At 55.0% G+C, this 18,505-nt stretch overlaps 5 protein-coding genes across 5 annotated transcripts; 2 read left to right on the top strand and 3 right to left on the bottom strand.

Moving 5' to 3' along the window:
* Nucleotides 1-630: 630 nt before the first annotated feature.
* Nucleotides 631-2,235, top strand: VTJ04DRAFT_8595 (uncharacterized protein; the record flags this gene model as incomplete). The annotated part of the gene is made up of 3 exons (XM_069367048.1): nt 631-1,095; nt 1,151-2,039; nt 2,096-2,235. 3 exons carry the CDS (start codon nt 631-633, stop codon nt 2,233-2,235), a joined length of 1,494 nt encoding a protein of 497 aa, XP_069215416.1.
* Nucleotides 2,236-2,313: 78 nt separating this feature from the next.
* Nucleotides 2,314-2,586, top strand: VTJ04DRAFT_8594 (uncharacterized protein; the record flags this gene model as incomplete). The annotated part of the gene is made up of 2 exons (XM_069367047.1): nt 2,314-2,483; nt 2,550-2,586. The coding sequence occupies 2 exons, from the start codon at nt 2,314-2,316 to the stop codon at nt 2,584-2,586; spliced, it is 207 nt and encodes a 68-aa protein (XP_069215415.1).
* A 2,770-nt stretch (nt 2,587-5,356) lies between these two features.
* Nucleotides 5,357-6,442, bottom strand: VTJ04DRAFT_8593 (uncharacterized protein; the record flags this gene model as incomplete). Its single annotated transcript, XM_069367046.1, has 2 exons — nt 5,357-5,746; nt 5,828-6,442. 2 exons carry the CDS (start codon nt 6,440-6,442, stop codon nt 5,357-5,359), a joined length of 1,005 nt encoding a protein of 334 aa, XP_069215414.1.
* A 38-nt stretch (nt 6,443-6,480) lies between these two features.
* On the bottom strand, nt 6,481-7,602 carry VTJ04DRAFT_8592 (uncharacterized protein; the record flags this gene model as incomplete). The annotated part of the gene is made up of 1 exon (XM_069367045.1): nt 6,481-7,602. The coding sequence occupies one exon, from the start codon at nt 7,600-7,602 to the stop codon at nt 6,481-6,483; it is 1,122 nt and encodes a 373-aa protein (XP_069215413.1).
* A 6,048-nt stretch (nt 7,603-13,650) lies between these two features.
* VTJ04DRAFT_8591 (uncharacterized protein) lies at nt 13,651-14,349 on the bottom strand (the record flags this gene model as incomplete). The annotated part of the gene is made up of 1 exon (XM_069367044.1): nt 13,651-14,349. The coding sequence occupies one exon, from the start codon at nt 14,347-14,349 to the stop codon at nt 13,651-13,653; it is 699 nt and encodes a 232-aa protein (XP_069215412.1).
* Between the last annotated feature and the right edge of the window lie 4,156 nt (nt 14,350-18,505).

Here is an 18,505-nt window from a genome sequence, read left to right as displayed (position 1 = left end):
AGCCAAGATGCACCTCTCAACCGAGGAATTCAGGATGCGTTGGTTTTCGCGTCCTGGACAACGGTGTAAACGCTATAATCCCTCGTAGACTGTATCTCCACGACTCTCTATCAGGTAGGTACGGCGTCCATATGTATGTACCAGGGCCCGGTCTTGATCTGCTTGTCTGTGCTGTGCGTGTCTGTGCTGCTTCCTGGTCTCCAACCGTTGAGCTCTCCCCGGCTGCTTGACCTTGTGCCTGGCCCCTCACCACCTCCAGACCCCGCCTCGGGATCCCACCATCCCCTGTCCCGGGCCTGGACGAATGGAAGAGGGGAAGTTGGAGTAGGTAGCACCCGCGGGTCTAGCATGGTACTTGGAAACGACGTCAACCACCCCCAGCTTTTCTTTGTCTCGCGGATTTAAGTAAGCTAGGGCCCTTATTTAAACAACAGCTGTTCCCCCTCATGGTTGTCATCAAGCTGGTCGTCCCATCTTTCTCACCTCCCAGATTTATCATCAACTTGCCTGCCAAAGGGCGCAATTGTGCTACGTACCTGCTCGAGACCTTGATATATTAGGTCATCTACCTACTACTTGACCCTCACCCTCCTACCCACCTAAAGCTTCCTCAAGACCAAAACCGCCACCATGACCAACCTCTTTGTCGAACTCTCCACCCCCATCACGGGGCCCTACCAACAACCCACCGGCCTCTTCATCAATAACGAGTTCGTCCCTGGCGTCGACGGCAAGACCTTTGAGGTCATCAACCCCAGCACCGAGGAGGTCATCACCTCCGTCCACGAAGCCACCGAAAAAGATGTCGACATTGCTGTCGCCGCTGCTCGCAAGGCCTTTGAGGGCCCCTGGCGCAAGCTGCCGCCCTCACAGCGCGCCGTCCTGCTCAACAAGCTAGCTGATCTGGCCGAGGCAAAGTCGGAGCTCTTGGCGTCTGTCGAGGCCCTGGACAACGGCAAAGCTTACAAGATGGCCCTTGGCGATGTCGGTGCCGTCATTGCTACCCTGAGGTACTATGCCGGCTGGGCGGACAAGATTGAGGGTCGCACTATTGATGTGAAGTCTGAGATGTTCCATTACTCGAGGCGGGAGCCGGTAGGTTATCATTGCGAAGCCATATCCTGTGAACATTCGCTAACCCGAACTCCAGATTGGCGTCTGCGGCCAAATCATCCCCTGGAACTTCCCCCTCCTCATGCTCGCCTGGAAGATCGGCCCTGCTCTGGCAACCGGCAACACCGTCGTCCTCAAGACCGCCGAACAAACCCCCCTCTCAGCCCTCGTCTTTGCCACCCTGGTCAAGGAAGCCGGCTTCCCGCCCGGCGTGCTCAACATCATCTCCGGCTTTGGACCCATTGCCGGCGCGGCCCTCTCCCGCCACATGGACGTGGACAAGATCGCCTTCACGGGCAGTACCTTCGTCGGCCGTGCCATCATGAAAGCCGCCGCCGAATCCAACCTGAAGAAGGTCACCCTCGAATTGGGCGGCAAATCCCCCAACATTGTCTTCAACGACGCCGACATCGAGCAGGCCATTTCCTGGGTCAACTTCGGCATCTACTTCAACCACGGCCAGTGCTGCTGCGCCGGCTCGCGCATCTACGTCCAGGAGGAAATCTACGACAAGTTCGTCGCCGCCTTCAAGCGCCGCGCTGAGCAGAATAAGGTTGGAGACCCCTTCCACCCCGAGACCTTCCAGGGTCCGCAGGTCAGTAAGGTGCAGTACGATCGCATCATGGGGTACATTGAGTCTGGCAAGGCGGACGGCGCCACTGTGGTCACGGGCGGAGAGAGGCATGGAGACAAGGGTTACTTCATCCAGCCCACCATTTTCGCGGACGTCAAGCAGGATATGAAGATCATGCAGGAGGAGATCTTTGGGCCCGTGTGCGCGATTGCCAAATTCAAGACTGTCGAGGACGCCATCAAGCTCGGAAATGATACCTTTTATGGTCTGGCGGCCTCGGTGCATACCAAGGACTTGAGCACCGCTCTCAAGGTCAGCAATGCCCTGAAGGCGGGCACGGTTTGGGTGAACTGTGAGTTTCGGTCCCTATCCCTACATATCTCAGAGATGATGTTAACGGCTGTGCAGGCCACAACCTCCTCTTCCCGCAGGCAAGCTTCGGCGGCTTCAAGGCCAGCGGTATCGGGCGCGAGCTGGGCGAGGCTGCCCTCGATAACTACACCGAGCTCAAGACTGTTCACGTCAACCTGGATGCCAGGATTGAGTAGGAATCGCTTCCGTGGGATGAACGGAAAGAGAAGTCCAGGCTGTAACTGAAGTCTTCTGGTGAAGGAGTGTGTATTGATATGGATGGGACAGGGCTATTGGTCATGATTTCCAGGTTGTCTGATACCTATTGTAGTCTCGGATCGGGTTCTATAACGCGGATATTTGACATCGCGCAGTTGCCTGGATACCACGGTAGTTTGATGATTTATGCCATGGCCTTTGGTTTACTTTGCGATGATCTTGTGAGGTGCAGCTTACAAATGGGAGAAATGTAGTCTTCAGCATTCATACGGTGTTTCTTGAGCTACCACAGACATGGGACTGAGTTTGAGAATGGCCAAGGGGTGTGACTCAGATATGTGTGATGTATGCAGATTAACGAGGAATGAGAGAACGTGCCTTGTGTTGCTTTTCCGTCTTCGCGGAAGCGTTACGTGCCACCCGAATCAAGACGCCTTTTTCTATGTCATCCCAGGAGTCAACACAACATGTCTTAGTGTTCTCAAGAGGAAAAGTACATTGAATGAGGAGACCTTAGGGGTATGACGTGCTAAGCTGTGGCTGTGAGTGTTTGAGTGGGGAGAGCGTCTCTCTCTTAGAAGGTCAAACATAATAAGGTTGAAGGACATGGACTGGATCTGAAGGTCTGTCCGGCAGATATCTGGATTAGAAACACCTATCTCACTTAGCTACCTGCCTACCTATCTTGGTAGGTCTGCCTGGTTGCGTGGGACGCACTGAAAGCCATTCTAAACGCTAGTCACCTCATGCTCCAGGCTTGAATCCAGGTATATCAAGAGCTAAGGTAGCCCATCATAGGGAAGTTTCATTACATTGGCCAGAGTAAAACCAGCCCGGCCACAGACAAGGCAGATGGCCACACACAACTTGGAAGGCAGATGGAAAGTGTGGAGTGAGGTGAGATCGTGATGATGAGGTGAGCCAAGAAGTCAAAACCCCATAGATGGGAAAGGGAAGACATGGTGTTGGAATCCCACGTCGCGGGCCAGCTTATACATCACAGACCGACGAAAAGCCAAGCGTTCTGCCCCGTCATGCCCACTCCTACACGGACACATGCGTCTTCTCCTGACTTCTCTGGAAGTCTCCTCGGGTATGAGGGTGAATTAAGAGCCAAAAGACCCGCAGACGAGCTAACCTGTATGTATCACCGACAATCCGCAGTAGTCAGAGAGCATCGGAGCCGACATGGTCTACCTGGTACCTACCTACTCATTCCCGCTTCAACACACCACCGCTTACCATCGCCATACCGGCACCGAATGCTTCGATTCAGTTCTCCGGACTGCTAGTCTGTACTCATACATGGCCTGCGGTCTTTAACATGCCATCCCATCCTATGCCGTGCCATGCCATTCCATGCATGCCATTCCGTTCATCCGGCCGAGGTATCCCATCCCATCTGGACCGGACCATCCAGCACGGTAAGAACAGGGGCGGAACTAAAAAAAGATGGGGGGTGGCGGTGAAAACGAAAGGAATCTCACGTCTCAATATTCATCATATGCACGACATTCCTCGTGGTGTGACACAACATACCTACCTCGGTATAACAGACCCCAGGAACAGGAACAAGATCAAAACGGTAGCATTCAGCTCAAACACCATGTTACTCTCCCAGCTAACTGACTTATCAATAGACACTCCATGAAATCAGGTTTTCCAACTGGGCCGGGTGGTGCAGACAGACGTCGACATCTAGGGTGGGAGGTGGACACACAACGTCAAGATCGGTTATGTCAGCGGACAGTAACCCTCGACACCAATCCATCTCTCAACCCTCTCACGTCTTACAAGGCCGGTACCTGAGGTAGGTACACGCCTCATGACATTCTTATCTCCTCCTTAATATTACCAGAAAAAAATAATTCTAGATACGGAACCGCTAGGAACAAGTTGGAGCCCATGGGAATGAAGAACCATTGACCACACCAAAACCATCGGCATCCTTACTTCACGGTATTAACCATGCGGAGGGCAAAATGTCTCGTTGACTGCTCAGGTAGATGGGATGGACACTATAACACGTTGGAACTATTACCCCGTGGCATGGATTACCTTCCGCTACTGAGCTACTGAGCTACAGGACAGTCACCTGAATCACCCGGGACATTGCGGGAACCCCAAGAGCGTTTCATGAACATGATCTCCCTCCCTGGGCTCCCTCCCACCTTAGTGTCAGGTGTAAGACTCAAACACTGGCGGCCCGAGGTCATTGAAGCACCTCGGTCATCGGACTCTTTCAAGACCACCATCATCAACGGGACGGGGACCATGTGGGTACTGAGACATATCACGACAAGCGAATATGGTCACTGCTGGACCAAGGCATCACATGGGCACACAAAACACACCGCACCAAAGATAGGAGGAAGACTTCAAGATTACCAAAACCAAAAAGGACAACTCCTGCGAGTTTCAGCATCTATATGGTTTGTACGCCAAAACATGACAAAGACAAGACGAACAAATCCTATGACAGATCCCTCCTCTTATCCATCCCAATATTATCCATCATCCAACCCTGTACATGACATGACGTGAATACATGACCTATAACAAACCCAATATTTCCTCCGCATGCAAAAGAAAAGCGAAAACAGAAAGTCTATCTACAGGTCTATAGATGCCGAAACCTCGCACCCAACATATTTTTTCCGTTCTTTTATTGTCCCCTCCTCACAACAAGCCAAGCCCAAGCCATGTTGAAAACAGAGCCCATCATAATCACCATTCCCATCGTCCCATCACTATCATCACATCCGCCACCATCCCCGCCACTCCGATACTCCAACCGGAGTTCAAGACAACAAAAAAAAGGCAATAGGCTTGTAGGTAGTACAGGGACTAAAAAAGTAGCCAAATCCCGAAACCCAAAAAACAAGCCAACAAACGAAACGAAAACGCAAGGGGTATGTGTAGTGTATGGGGGTATATCCAAACAAGATGACAAACAACAAACGAGACAGGACAGGATGCAGGGGTAACCAAAAGAAACCAAGATAGGAAAAAATGGAAAAAAGAAATGATGAATAAGCGGCGGGAACACCACTCCCACTTCCGGGAGGGACGTCACATCCCCATCCCACATCCACGCCTTCAACAGCCCAAGCGGTCTTTCCCGTCCGTCGTCCGGACTCCGACAGTCCGGTCCGGTCCGGTGGGGTAGGATCCAGTCCACGCCCAGGCCGGAGAGGTTGTGGGGCTGTCCGACGTCGGGGTCCGTCCGAAACGAGAGGGAAGAGCTAACCACCGCCATGCCACGCGACACGACGCAGGAACCGCTGGCCGCTGCGGATGAGGTACAGTAAGCAGCGAGCTAGCCAGCCCTGTGGCTGAGAGTATGCCTGTCAGACGAGGCAGGGCGGTGGCGCAGTGGAAGGGGTGGAGGATTGATTTGCTGTCAGCGCAAGGAAACGAAATAGGAGGCCGCTCGATGACGTCGAAGTTTTTGTCGTGGTCGTGATAGTTGTCATGGAGACGGTCAGCCTCGCCCGTTGGACATCGTCAGCCGTGCGCGTGTGGGTGTGTGTGCGTCAGTGGCTTTGATGGGAATCAGCGCCGTGAAACATCACCCCTCCCCTTTTTCCCATGCTGCGGCATGTGAAATGGGAATGTGACGTCCTCTGACCCATCCATCGCATCGGGTTGGTGTGTGGAATGTGACAAGCTTCCCTTCTCAGGTCGCTCCTTTTGGTCGCCGTCCCGTCCCGTCCAGAAAGTGGTGCCGCCAAGACCCGCCAAGCCAGGTGGGGCCGCGTTGGGCATCAACGCCGCGGCGCCAAAATCGCGGCCCGACCCAGCCCTTGGGGTGGAACCCTGAAAGCCCACACCCAGCCAGCCAGCCATGGAATGGAAGGCTGGTGGAGTGGACAGAAAAAAAAATGATGAAACGCGGGAGAAAACACAGGGAGGAAACAAGAAAAGGATTGCGCATCTGAATTGGTTGACTGGCTGGCCCCTACCCAAACCACTTGACGCGCTGCAGCACATGATGTGCAAGGTACTGCCAATCGGTGATGTTGAGTGGTTCTGGGTACAGGGTGGCCGGGAATGCAGGGCGGGAGCAGCAGCAACAGCGGAGGCGGGCCGACCTTTAACACACACACCTGGGCTGGCTTGTGGGCCAGGCGGATGGATGCGATCGTCACCTGTCGCATTCCCATGCCCCTCCCCGTTTCCCATTCCCTGGGCCGGCCTGGGCATCAGATTGTGGGCCCACATTACCTCCCATACCGCGAGTGCGGGATGGTGTGGTACGACCCGGCGTCGTCCTCCTCCACGGGCGGGTACCCGGCATATTCATCCGCGACGAAGACGGCTGGGTGAACAGACGACGCGTGCAGAGAAGCCCGCGTGCCCATGGGCTCGCGGATGCTGGTGTAACCCGGCGCGGCTGGCGGGTAACCCACAGCCGGAGCCGTGGTCGGGTAGGCAGGATAGGCGTGAGCAGAGGTTGGAGAGACGACGCCAGTCGGCTGGGGGCGCGGGGCGCCATGGCCGAGCGGCTCAATGTAGCTCGTGGTGTCGCGGCGGGCGCGCTGGCCGGTCTTGGATGTTTGGCTGCTCCGGGCGTCGCTGTCGTCCGCACGGGAAGCGTCGAAGCGCTTGCGCAGGCGTTCCGTCTCTTGCAGAGCAAGCTCGCGCTCCCGTTCCCGGGCAAGCTCCTTCTCCTTGCGACGGGCGTCACGATCGCGGTCCTTCTCGCGGTCCTTGGCGTCGCGGTCCTTCTCCCGTTCCTTCTCGCGCTCGCGCTCACGTTCGCGCCCGCGCTTCTCTTCCTTGTCGGCCTTGCTGGACGACTCCTTGGCGGGTTTCCTGCTGGAGCTGCGACGGACCTTCTTCTCGCGCTCCCGTTCGTCAGAGGAATCAGATGACGACGTTCCGGACGGCGTCGGGTTGCCGTTGACGGTGCTGGATCCGGAGCCGGCGGTACTCTTGCGGTTGGCCTTCTTGAGCTCCTTGACAGTGTCCTGAAGCTCGGCGTTCTGGTCGGCGAGTTCCTTGTTGCTCTTGAGCAGGCTGTCGCGCTCCGAGGTGAGGACCTGGTTTTGGTTGTTCAGGGCGCGCATGTGCGCCTTGGCCTGTTCGAGTTCGTTGCGGAGCTCCTTGAGCTTGCCCTCGAGGTCCTCGGCCTTGAGCTTGTACTTCTCGGCCTCCTCGCGGGCCTCGTCGAGGGCCTGGCGGATGCTGTAGATGCCGGCATCCTCGTAGCTGGGAACAAGGTAGTCGTGATCGGGGCTGGAGGCGGAAGCGCGGCTCTCGCAGTCGCTGAATCCCGAGTCGCTGCGTTGGTGGTCGTAACCGCTGGGCGATGCCCGGCGGAACTTGACGCTCCTGCTCATGGTGTCGGCGGTTCTATCGGTATCGGAGCTGGTCGGCGGCGGCGGCGTCGATGTTGGTTGCGTGCTTTGCTACCACTAGGGTGCTGAGGTATTCGGTACGCTATTCCAAGGTGCGGTGGTACCTTGGTGAGGGGCGGAATGTGCGCGGTAGGTCGGTAGGCAAGCTAAAGCAGCAGCAAGCAAAATGTGTTGTGTGCTGATTTGACAGATGGCGTAGGAGCGGTGCTGCACCGGTGCCCGACTGGCCGAGGAGGGTATATAAGTGATAAGGGGGAAGAGAGCTAGCCAGAGAGCGGGAAGCGGGAAGGGGGAGAGCAAAAAAAAAAGTTGTGTGTGTGCGCGGACCGGGGGGTGTCAAAGACAGAGCAAAAAGGCAGAGGGAAAAAAGAGAGCCAGGGAGGGGGCGTGGATTTTGGACGGACCCGACAAGGGGCGGAAGGGCGGGAAGCCCAGAGCAAGGCTTGGCCGGAGCACTGAGGAAAAAAAAATGCTACGCCCGGCGTCGTTTCGGGTTGGGCGCCAATCTCTTCCTTCGTCGGGGCGCACAGAGCAGCAGTAGCAGTGTAGCAAAGGGAAAAACAGCTTAAAGCCAGGTTGGTATTAATTCTTCCTGGCACCCCTGCGCCGAACAAAAATTCGAATCTCGCTTGTCGGTGGATTGGAATGCAAAGAGGTAATGCGGAAGATAAGAAGGACAAAGGAACGACGTCCGGATATCGACAGATAAAATGTCGGATTTCTCCAAGTCAGCTCCTGGAATGGACGTGGCTGCTGCCTTTTTGAATCCGGGAGAGCAGGCAGGCGGCTCCTTGAACCAACAAGCCCCAACAAGACAGCAGACAAGACAAAACTCCAGGCATGATAGAGGGAAGGAAGATGGAGGGTGGTTTGAGGACCTGAGGGAAGGGAAGGGGGGTGGGGTTGTCAGACGGCCGGGTGTGCGACGAACACAAACCGGCGAGCTATTCGAGTCACACACAAACGACCAGACAGACTCCCTGTGTCTCGACAGACACACACGACAAACGCCAGGAAACGACCACACGACGACGGACACGGACACCTTTGGCGCGACGGTCACCGAGGTCTTGGGATCTCTTCTCAGGTTCCTCTGGCTCTGCGACCTGGCCAGACCCGGACGGACATCCAGAGATGGCACACAAAAATGGCACTGCCGCAACCACCTATTCCACACCCCCTTGCTCGAGGCGTTCTTCTGTTGCATTGATTCAAAGTGGGGCAGTTCCGGTGCCAAGCGCAATCAGGAATGCCTCGTTTTTGCTGTGCCGGGAGATTGTCAGGTTTTTTGCCGGCTCTGCTTCGGAGGAAGAGCATGCGACAAACACACAGACCAACGGCTGCTTTGCTCCGTGGTTCCCGTCTATCCGCGAGATGATTGTGCTTGATCGAGCATGCGTCGAGGAGATTATTTGCCGACTACATCTTCCTCCCTTTGCTTCGCTTTACGGTAAGCTGCTGAGCACGTAGTAGAGGCTTGGTAGGGTGTCTGGGCGTCAGTGCTCGTCGCCTGCCGCAAGTCGCAGGAGCAAAAGGGGGGAACCAGAGACATGCGTCGCCCCCGGCAAATCACAGCGCCGGTTTGCTCACCTGGCGCTTTTTGTGGCGGCCGCTCGACGGTGAGTCATTCCGGCTCGCTGCACGCCCCCCCTAGGTACCGCTAGGTCGAGGAGGAGTGCGTAACGCACCCACCAAGAATGGAATCTGTCCTCCCAGAGTTTCATCAGGCCTGCGGCCCAGGTGCGGGAGGTGGTGCAAAAAGAACGCGCTCTTTCTGCAAGATAATCCGAGAATGAGGGGCGTTCGAACTTCTGGCGCATTCTCGCGAGCTCGATCGCGCTCTCTCAAACTCGACCTACCATTCTGCCTAGTGTGGTGTGTGGGTTGGGAATTGGTCAACCAGCTGAGGAGGTGTGCGAGAGGCAATGCTGTTGCAAACTAAGTTACGCAACGTGATATCACATGGTGGACGGGAAAGGTGGACCATGGAGAGTTCCATGATCTACCCGACGTGTGGAGTTTGGATGGTTGGAACAGGCAGCGATGGAAGCATCCGCAGTCCATTGGGATTTGTGTGTTGTTGGAACGCTGTGGATGCGCTGTGGGTGCGCTTGTCCGCCGGCAGGACAAACCCAGGGCAAATCCAGCCCTACCACATAATCCCCGTCTTCTTCCGCCTTCCGCTTCTCCACTACCCGACAGGTCCCGGCGGCCCACCTTCCACGTTTCGTGCCGTTTCCCATCTTTGTGCGTTTCCCATCTGGCGGATGACCGGTTGCATCTCAGGTCGTGGGCCTCGATACCGATTTCGCAATTGTTGGTTTGACGTTCCTCCAATATTCGTCGAGATCGCCGTTTGACTCAGCAAACACAGCCGACTCCCCTGCACTGAGGCCTGCATCTGGTTACTTCATCACCACGCACCTCAGCGATCCTCGTCCGTCTTCGATGGAGGGGCGGGGCAGCTGCTGCATGCTCTCATGACCTGCATTCTCCGCCTGTGCACACTACCAGTACATGCGTAGATCAAGCATCCCCCGATCGACCTACCTGAGGGTCTGGACTACCTGACGCCAGTCGAATCGATGGCAACAGGCAAACAGGCAGAAAGAGGTGTCTGCTAGTGTCCGGGAAGACCCAACCGGCGTGCGCACATGAGCCGACGATTCCTTGGCCCGGACCAGGCCTCCGGGAGGAAGTCATTATCCGGGCCAGCAGCGATGAATGATAATATGCTGCAACCCGATAGTGGCGAAAAGTGGCTGACAGGCAGAAACAATGCCATTGTGGCATGTCGGTAGCCGTGGGTCTTTCGAGGACAGCAGACCCTCCCGTCAACTGGTGGGCCACGTCCGGATGGTGCCCCGGTGCGGGGGAGGGGTAGGTAGGCATCCACCTAGTTTCTCAAGGTGGGCGCTCTTGGCCATTTGCGCATGCTCCAGACTTGCTGGTGGTCATCGGGCTGCTCACCTAGGTGAAGCTGCAGCCGATCGTCAAAGGCATCTCTTTTGTGTTGTCGCCCAAAGAATGCCAGGTCAGTGTCAGGCATAGGGGATTATTGAGTTCTTTGCCACGGCGTCACCACATTGGGCTTCACATTTCCACCAAGCCATCACAGATCCGGACAACACCAATCCTCTCCTATTCAGTCTCAATCAGAAAACACCATCCACACCGGCCTTTCTCTGACAAGAGGGCGGATGATATCGTGGAGCCCCGGTCAAGTCCCGGGGTCGAGGCTCACCTCTGTTGCCACCCGGACCGCACTCGGTGGGGCCGTTTCAACGGCCGACGACCCCGCCGACCGGGGCATCGCCGGGAACCCCACTCGGGTTCCCCCAGCGGAGACAGCGGATCCCTGCCTGTGGAAGAGTCATCCGAAACAGGAAAGTCACCGTTGGACGACTTACACATGGGAGGAGTGGACTCCACGGCGGGGAGCTCGGCCACCCGCCGATGGGATGGATGCCACTGCGAGAGATCAGATCTCACAACAGCCAAGTCCAAACATCTGAGCCAAAGACAGGACGGATACATAGTCGTACGCCTTTGTGAGGACATAGATCAGGCAGACAAGTCGTCTAAACACAATTTGTTAGTAACCGACTCGTACTTCCTGGCCGAGATAGGTAAGGTAAGGTTCTTTTGCGAAGCGTCATCTGGGTCCCGGCCAGAACAGGCATCCATCCGGGGACAGGCGCTTTCCCACGACCGGATCGGAAACCACCAGAAGAGAAGCTCAACACTGACCCTATGACTGGGACTTCGTAGCGCATAGGGGCATGCGTCACCGGCCAGGCTCGGCTGATCCGTTCCCGGGAGGTCAAACATTCGCTCTGTGTGTCTGATGTGGTTTCCCGGCTGTTGTGGACGACTCGGTGGAATCGAAACCGAGAAGAAGAGATGTGGACGCGATGAAGTATTCATCGTCCCATAAACGAGACAGATGATGAATGATGAACCTGGCCATTGGTAGTTAAGAAGAAGAGGCGTATGTGCAATGCGTCGACCTAAGCACAAATAGAACACAATACTAGACCGACAATTACTGTGAGCAGAGAAAACTCTAGGACCCGTGAACAATGCGGAGAGTGGATGTGGGGTTCACCACCTGGACCCGGAGGAACGGGAGGCAGCAGCAGCAGCATTTATCAAGGCTCCCGATTTGTCTGTCGTCCCCATTGGCCGCCTTTTTCATCATCAACAGAAGTGCAGTCATGAGAGATGATGACAACGTGGGGGGAAAGTGCAGAAACAGGAGCATCAAATCTCATTAACTCCAAGATCCAGCTGCTCAGATGCGCCCGGCTTCAAATTATTCGCAGAATCGACCAAACTCAATAGTCACCACCCAATCTATCACGACAAAGTCAATGAAATGTTGTCTCTGCCTATTGTGAGAAATTCACATCACCCCAAGGCCAATTACCGGATCCCCAGCAAACGCCACAATCTCAAGAATCCCAGATCTACCTACTCACGTTTCCCATTCGACAACAACGATCAAGCACATAATGGGGCGTACAGCATACACAACCCGTACCTCCCAACCACGATGGAGAGACTTCCGTATGTACATACAGTAGGTGTGTACCACGTATGCATGCACCAACGGATGTGTAACATGACCTCCCATCATCATCCCACCATACCTCTCACACACACACACACACACACCTACCCACCGACCTACATCTCCGTCTGCATCGGCAAGGTAGGTAACCCAAACCCACCAGTCAGAAGAGGGAGCTTGACCGAAAATGTGAAGTCCCAGCCTGAGGGCCTGAGGCTCAAACAAGGCATGCTTTGTCGTACCCGTGCTCTCGCCACCCCACGCAAGGCGTCCACGGCATCCATTTGAGCCCGTGTCGTGCCGAGGCGTGTGTGTGCGTGTGTACGATTGTGCCATGTTTACATGTTTACATGTTTACAAGTTTACATGTTTTACATACGTATACAAGCACGTCAAGGAGGGTGGCTGAGTGGGAATGAATGCTTCGGTGAGTTTGTTGTTGTACTTTGGTCTACTAGATGACATGACGTGGTAAGGTGTTGTTTCATGCCATGGCGTTGTTGGTAGAGGCTGGGAGAAGGGCACGTATCTCGTTGATTATCTGCGACCCGCAGCTCTTTTGTGGGCTTTCCATGGGAGTGCATGGGGGCAAGCTTACAGAGCATGTTTCAGCGGATTATTGGTGTCGAATTCCTCTCCCTGACAGCTCTCTCTATGTCACACGGGCGGGTGATGTAGAGTATGTGGCGAGTGTAGGCCGTGTCTAAAAAGCTAATATTCAGCTGCAAAGAATGGCGGTACTGTTACTACCCGCTCGCTCAAGCTATGGAAAACAAGGTGAGAAAAGTACAGAAAAAACAAAGGTAGCTATACAGGAAAGGAACCAACCCACCCCCCCGAGCCGCCCTCCTCCCCCTCATCGCGAAGTCCTATCCCAGAGTCTACCCACCAGCCGACCCGAGTAACCATTTTCCTTGCTACCATGGTACATCCCTATCCATACATAACCGTCTATATCTATATGACTCCATCATTTGAAACTCAATAGCTGGAAGTGCAGTTTCATCTTGACCCCCTTCCACCCCCCCATGTTGCATGTTCTGGCCAGCGATGAAGAGGCACCACTTGCCCGACATGTTGTAGCAAGGAGGGAGGGTGAAGAGAGAACGAAAGAAAGAAAGTGAAGATGAACTCATGGCGTCCAATTTCTCCCTTTCCAGGGCGTTGGGGTGCCGAGGACCTCGAGCTCTGGTAGACATGAAGACGTGGTGGTAGTGATAGTGACATACTAAGAGACGATGTCACGAAGCCGAGTTGCGATAATGATATGAAGCACCTATTCGGTGTTAGCGGAAGCTGAAATGGGAGATGAGTTGTGTGTGTGTGTAAGTTCACTCACGTTTCGAAGCTGGCATGCGTGTCAGCCCAAAGCCGGCATGCCGTGAACTCCGGACCAGTCAAAGAAAACGAAAAAGTAGACGCCGACGTCGTAAACCACCAACCCGCCACGACCGTATCTAATACGGCCTTCTCCTCAGCATATCCTCATAGTTCACCTTCCTCTTCAACTCCGCATTCTCCTCCTCGAGGCGTTTCTTCGCCTCTTCAAACACCCCCAAGTTCTGCCTGTAAACATTCGCCAACCTTGCCGCGGCAGCCTTATCATTCTCCGTCTTCTCCAGCCTCTCCTTCACCTCCTCGTGGCGATCCGCCAGCTTCTCGTACCTGCGCCGCCAATCGTCCGCCTCAGCCTTGAGCCGGTCGACCTCGTCGCGGAGGTCTTCGACTTCCTTGACCAGCTTGTTGTTCTTCTTGACGAGCTTGGCCTCGCGGCGCGATGTCCCCGCGAGCTCCTCCTCGGTCAACAGCACCGTCGTGGGCGAGAGAGGGGGGATCTGCCCGCGCCGGAGCTCGCGGATCTCCCGCTGCAGCGCGGCATTATCGCGCTCCAGCTGGGCTGCCCAGGCACGGGTGTCTTCGAGCTCGCGGAGCTGGATGCGCAGGTAGTGATTCTCCCGGAGGAGCTGTTCGTAGGCGTCGCGGCTGGGCATGCTGGAGGAGGTGGCGGACGCGGCAGAGGTGAGGTCGTCAAAGATGGAGTGAACGCGTTCGGCGCTGCGACTCCGCGAGTAACTGCGGCCCCGGGTCCGGCGGGAGGAAGTGGTCTCCTGAGCTATGTCGTCCTCGAAGTAGACTTTGCGACTATGACGTGGCATGAGAAGGAAAATGGATATGTGAGACGATGGTTGATTCGGAGAAAAGTGAGTGTTGCATGGGTAGGGAAGGGGACAGAGTCAGGAGGATGGAGGTACCTAGGGACTTATATAGATGACTGAAGTATATCAGGTCCGGGTGACGGAGGGGTACTGGTACAGGTGTACTTATACAACGACGGCACGTAAAAGACCAGGTGACACGGTGTGGAAGGGCGTCCCGATCCGCAGAACCATCTAAGATATATGCACGAAATCAGGTACGTACATACGTACTTGTACGTCCGGTGGCCAGTGAGACTTGAGGTACGTATCAGGTCCACTGGAGCGGCCGGAATATAAGTCAAAGCCGGGGTGGCAGACGCAGATAGCAGCAATGAGACTTCTCATTGACCAACCAGCCGCGCGGGGCTCATTCAACAAGAACCCAAACTCAAGGTGAGGAAGTCGGTAATGTAAGACAAGGGCGCAGGCCATCCCACCATGTCCAAGGTGAAAGTATACGGGGCCTCCAGGCTGCCGGGTCGGTATGTTGGAAAGGGTGTGTGGGGGTGACCGGGACGTTCACCTTACCTTGCCAGACCAAACCAGTCATGTCATGTCAAGGTGACTTGAGTCCTGGGATCGGTCTCTGATGACAGCTGGGAAAAGATTGGAGGGTCTCAAGCGGGTGCCTGAACGCCAAGGAGTCCACATGAGTCCCACGCATGTAGATGGCCACCCCGAGGGCCGGCATGTAGTTTGTCCATGCGGCTCCTGCGCAGGTGGCCGAGCAGCCACATTGAGCGCCGCTGGTTCAAACCTAGAGCCAACATGGATGCCGTCCCACCCTTCATGTGGGTGTGTAAATCCAAAACTTCTGTCTTTGCTTGAGTAACACGACAAATTCCTGGGTCGGTTGGATTGGCAAGTTACGGATATGTGCCTGTCCCAAGGTTGCTTTCGTGGGAATTCGATGTTGCCGCGGGGCCAGGAGGCCGTACATGACTGAGAGGTCAGGCTAACCGGTCAAGCCTCATTGCCGCACAGCCCGAGCCCAGGGTTCCGCGTGGGAAACATTTGAGGTAGCATGGACCAGATGGAGCAGGTTGGGAACACGAAGAGAGTGAATGCCGGGTAGTTCGACATTCAGCATTCATTGTGTAACGAAACAGGGTGCTAGGAAGGGTGTAGAGTGGAGGGTGAGATGCACGGCGGCTGAGCGCTTGCTTGCGACCGTGTTGAGTGGAATGGGTTGCCGCTGAAGAGCTAGGACTTTCAAGAACATCTGGACAGGTGAATGGCTGGGCTGAATGTTCTTGTCGATGTCTTTTCCAGCGCAGGCGCAGCGAGTCCTATTCGTCAGCACTAGCGCAGGAAAAGTGGAATCGTTGTTTGGTGTTTGAGCGTTCCGTGTTTGGTGAGTGAGGTTTGATGCTCGATAATTTGCTGAGGCGGTGCTGGCGTTGGGTGCCTCCAAAGGACTCAATTGTGTGACGAAGGTCCAAATTGTGTCCAGAAAATGTGAGGCGTAAACCCTCAAGCTTGAACAGGCATTTTTCCATGGGAAACCGCTGTGGTGCTGGAGGCCTGGGCTGCCCCGCGCACCTTCCTGGGTCTCCCATCTGTCTGCCTGTCTCATGGCGGGGCGGTCAGCACGGATCCAAATGGAAAGCAACGGCCCGGGAGAGCCACCGAATTTGATGTTTCCATCACACACTCTCACCCTGGAAGTTCCCAACCAACGTCCAACTCATTCGCGGATGCCTGGACATTTCTGGTCTCTCATAGAAACACTGGACTTTAGAACACAAAACACACACATAACCCGAGAGACGCGACACCTCATGAACGACGCCTCTCACAAACCCAGGTTCGAAGAGGCCGCAGCAGCATGCCGACGTAGCTTCATTCCCCAACTCATGACATGGCTACAGTTCGTGTGAAGGGGTCCTCTGCAGTCTCCCAAGTTTGAGTTCAAGCAGTGCCCAAGATGAGTGATGAGCACACTTTCAGTCTCACCACAAACCACCCATCCAATTCTGGTTGAGCCTTGGTGGCTCAGCCCCTCAGCCGCGGCTGGCAGGTGATGGCAAGGCGATGAGTCCAGACCACCTCGAGGCCTCCAGCTTGTTATCTAGTTAGTCCATCACAAAACAAAGAGGTACCGACTTCGATTCTAACCACGACTACTCACGCCCCTCTTTTGCATTGGATATAGGGAATAGAACTGAGGAGCACCTTGTCTACGCAAATCAAGATTGGCTTTTTTTGTTTGAAGACGTCTTGGTGATGGAGAAAAGAGACAACCAGCTTGCATAACCGGTACCTGTATCCAAGTTTCGAACAAACAGTTCACCAGGCTCGACTGACGGCAAGGGGACGACGTCTTGAGCGAGGCCCTGGGCCAGCAGTTTCCCCGAATTCCCCGGCATGCCACCCCCGTCTGGCAGCTGGCGGAAGCTTGGGAACAATTCTCAAAGTGCCACCAGCATCTCGACCAGCTCTCAGACCCAAATGTCCGACCCTCCATGTCGATCTCGAGATGAGACCCATCCCGATATGGCCAGGTGTGCCACACTTGCCGTCTCGATCGCTATCACTCCGTTTGTTGGGACATTTTTCTTCTTCGAGGCCCTTCTCTTTCTTTCCGCAAGGCGGACGGCTTGAACCACACCGAAAAACTGGATCACGGTGTGCTGCTCTCGTCTCGGGGATTTTGCGGGTGTCAAACGGTAACATGGCACTCGTCATGTCTCGTGGGACACAGTACAGCAGACGTCCACAATCCATATCTTCAACACACAAGCGCCCGGAACTGCCGAAGCCCCATTGAACCCCCCGTCTCATGCCCTTCGGCTGTCCCGAGCCCTTTTCACCACAAGAACGGACTCCCCTGAGCGCCACAAACACCTCTAATCCCAGACTCACATACACTAACTTGCCAAACGAACGGGCTCGGCTGGCCGATACTTGCTCGTTCAAACTAATATTCACCTACACCACACCTAGGTAGGTCCTTGGTCAAAGCGACTCCCACCGGCGTATGTGAGGGTGTGGGTCTACCACACCGAAACCCAATTCCACACACATGCCGGTGAACCCGAACCCATCAAGTCACATACAACCCAACCTTCTTTGGACCAAGACCCAGGACTGGTCCGCGCACTGGTTACTACCAAGGCTGTGGATGGCCATGAGCTGACTTGATCACACTTCATGGCTTGGCTGTGACTGTTTGTTCAAGAGCCGCGTCACGGGGTGTTCGGCCTGAGCTACCCTCCAGGCTGAACTGCCTTTGCTGAGAAGTCAGTTTGGAAGGGGAGCGAGCCTTGTCCTTGAAGGAATCATCACTTCCTTTGTTTATGGCAGCAGAGAGATGAGCACTACTTCTTCTCATCAGAGGAGGGGCCAACGAGATCAGTAGTCATTCCCAAGGAGCTGGTTTCCATGACCTCACTCACTACCCTCCGTAGACCCCAGGAAAGAGACCTAAAAAGGGGAGGGAAAGCATGACGCCGCCCTGACTGCTCACCGAACCCTGTGGAATCCAGAGCCCAAACTCAGGAGCTGGGCTGGGGACCTCGTTACGTAACCATGTGTCCCTTTTACACGGTGAATTGCTGAGTGAGATTGGTGTTTGTGTTTGTACCTGTACCTCCGTTTCGTACATCGTTGCTCCATGCCACACACTCCCACCTCACTTTGGGTTGGAAGAGGGTGAATATTAAAGACAGTTCCAGGACATTCTAGACCTCACAGTCAACTTCATCTTGGTTTTTGATCAGGTACAGTATACACCTGGATCTATTGGCCGCTGCGTAGCAGGTGAGACGCGGCACAATATGTCTGTCTATCCACACCCTAAACGACCCATCCATATATTGTGATACATGTCTCGAGCAAAGCATGTACAGATAAGTCCATCCCAAGCCACTTCACTCCAAATCGAGGACGGAAAAGTCTATCACAACTCCACCTCCGCGTCCGCCTCGTTCGTCTCAACAACAACGAGCAGTGACACTTCAAGCCAAGTAAGTACCTAAGGTACGGATGCACCTCAGGGTCAAAACGTATGCCCATGGCCTCGAACCGTATCGTAAGCCCAGATAAGTACTAGCCAGACAGGCCTCTCACATGTCAAACATTGCCGTGCTTCGTACTCCCCGAGTGAAGCTAC

The sequence above is a fragment of the Mycothermus thermophilus genome (genome assembly GCF_041956435.1).
Source record: "Mycothermus thermophilus strain CBS 625.91 unplaced genomic scaffold VTJ04scaffold_6, whole genome shotgun sequence".
NCBI lineage: Eukaryota > Fungi > Ascomycota > Sordariomycetes > Sordariales > Chaetomiaceae > Mycothermus > Mycothermus thermophilus.
Note: the sequence above shows the minus strand (reverse complement) of the source record. Positions and strands in the feature narration are given on the sequence as shown.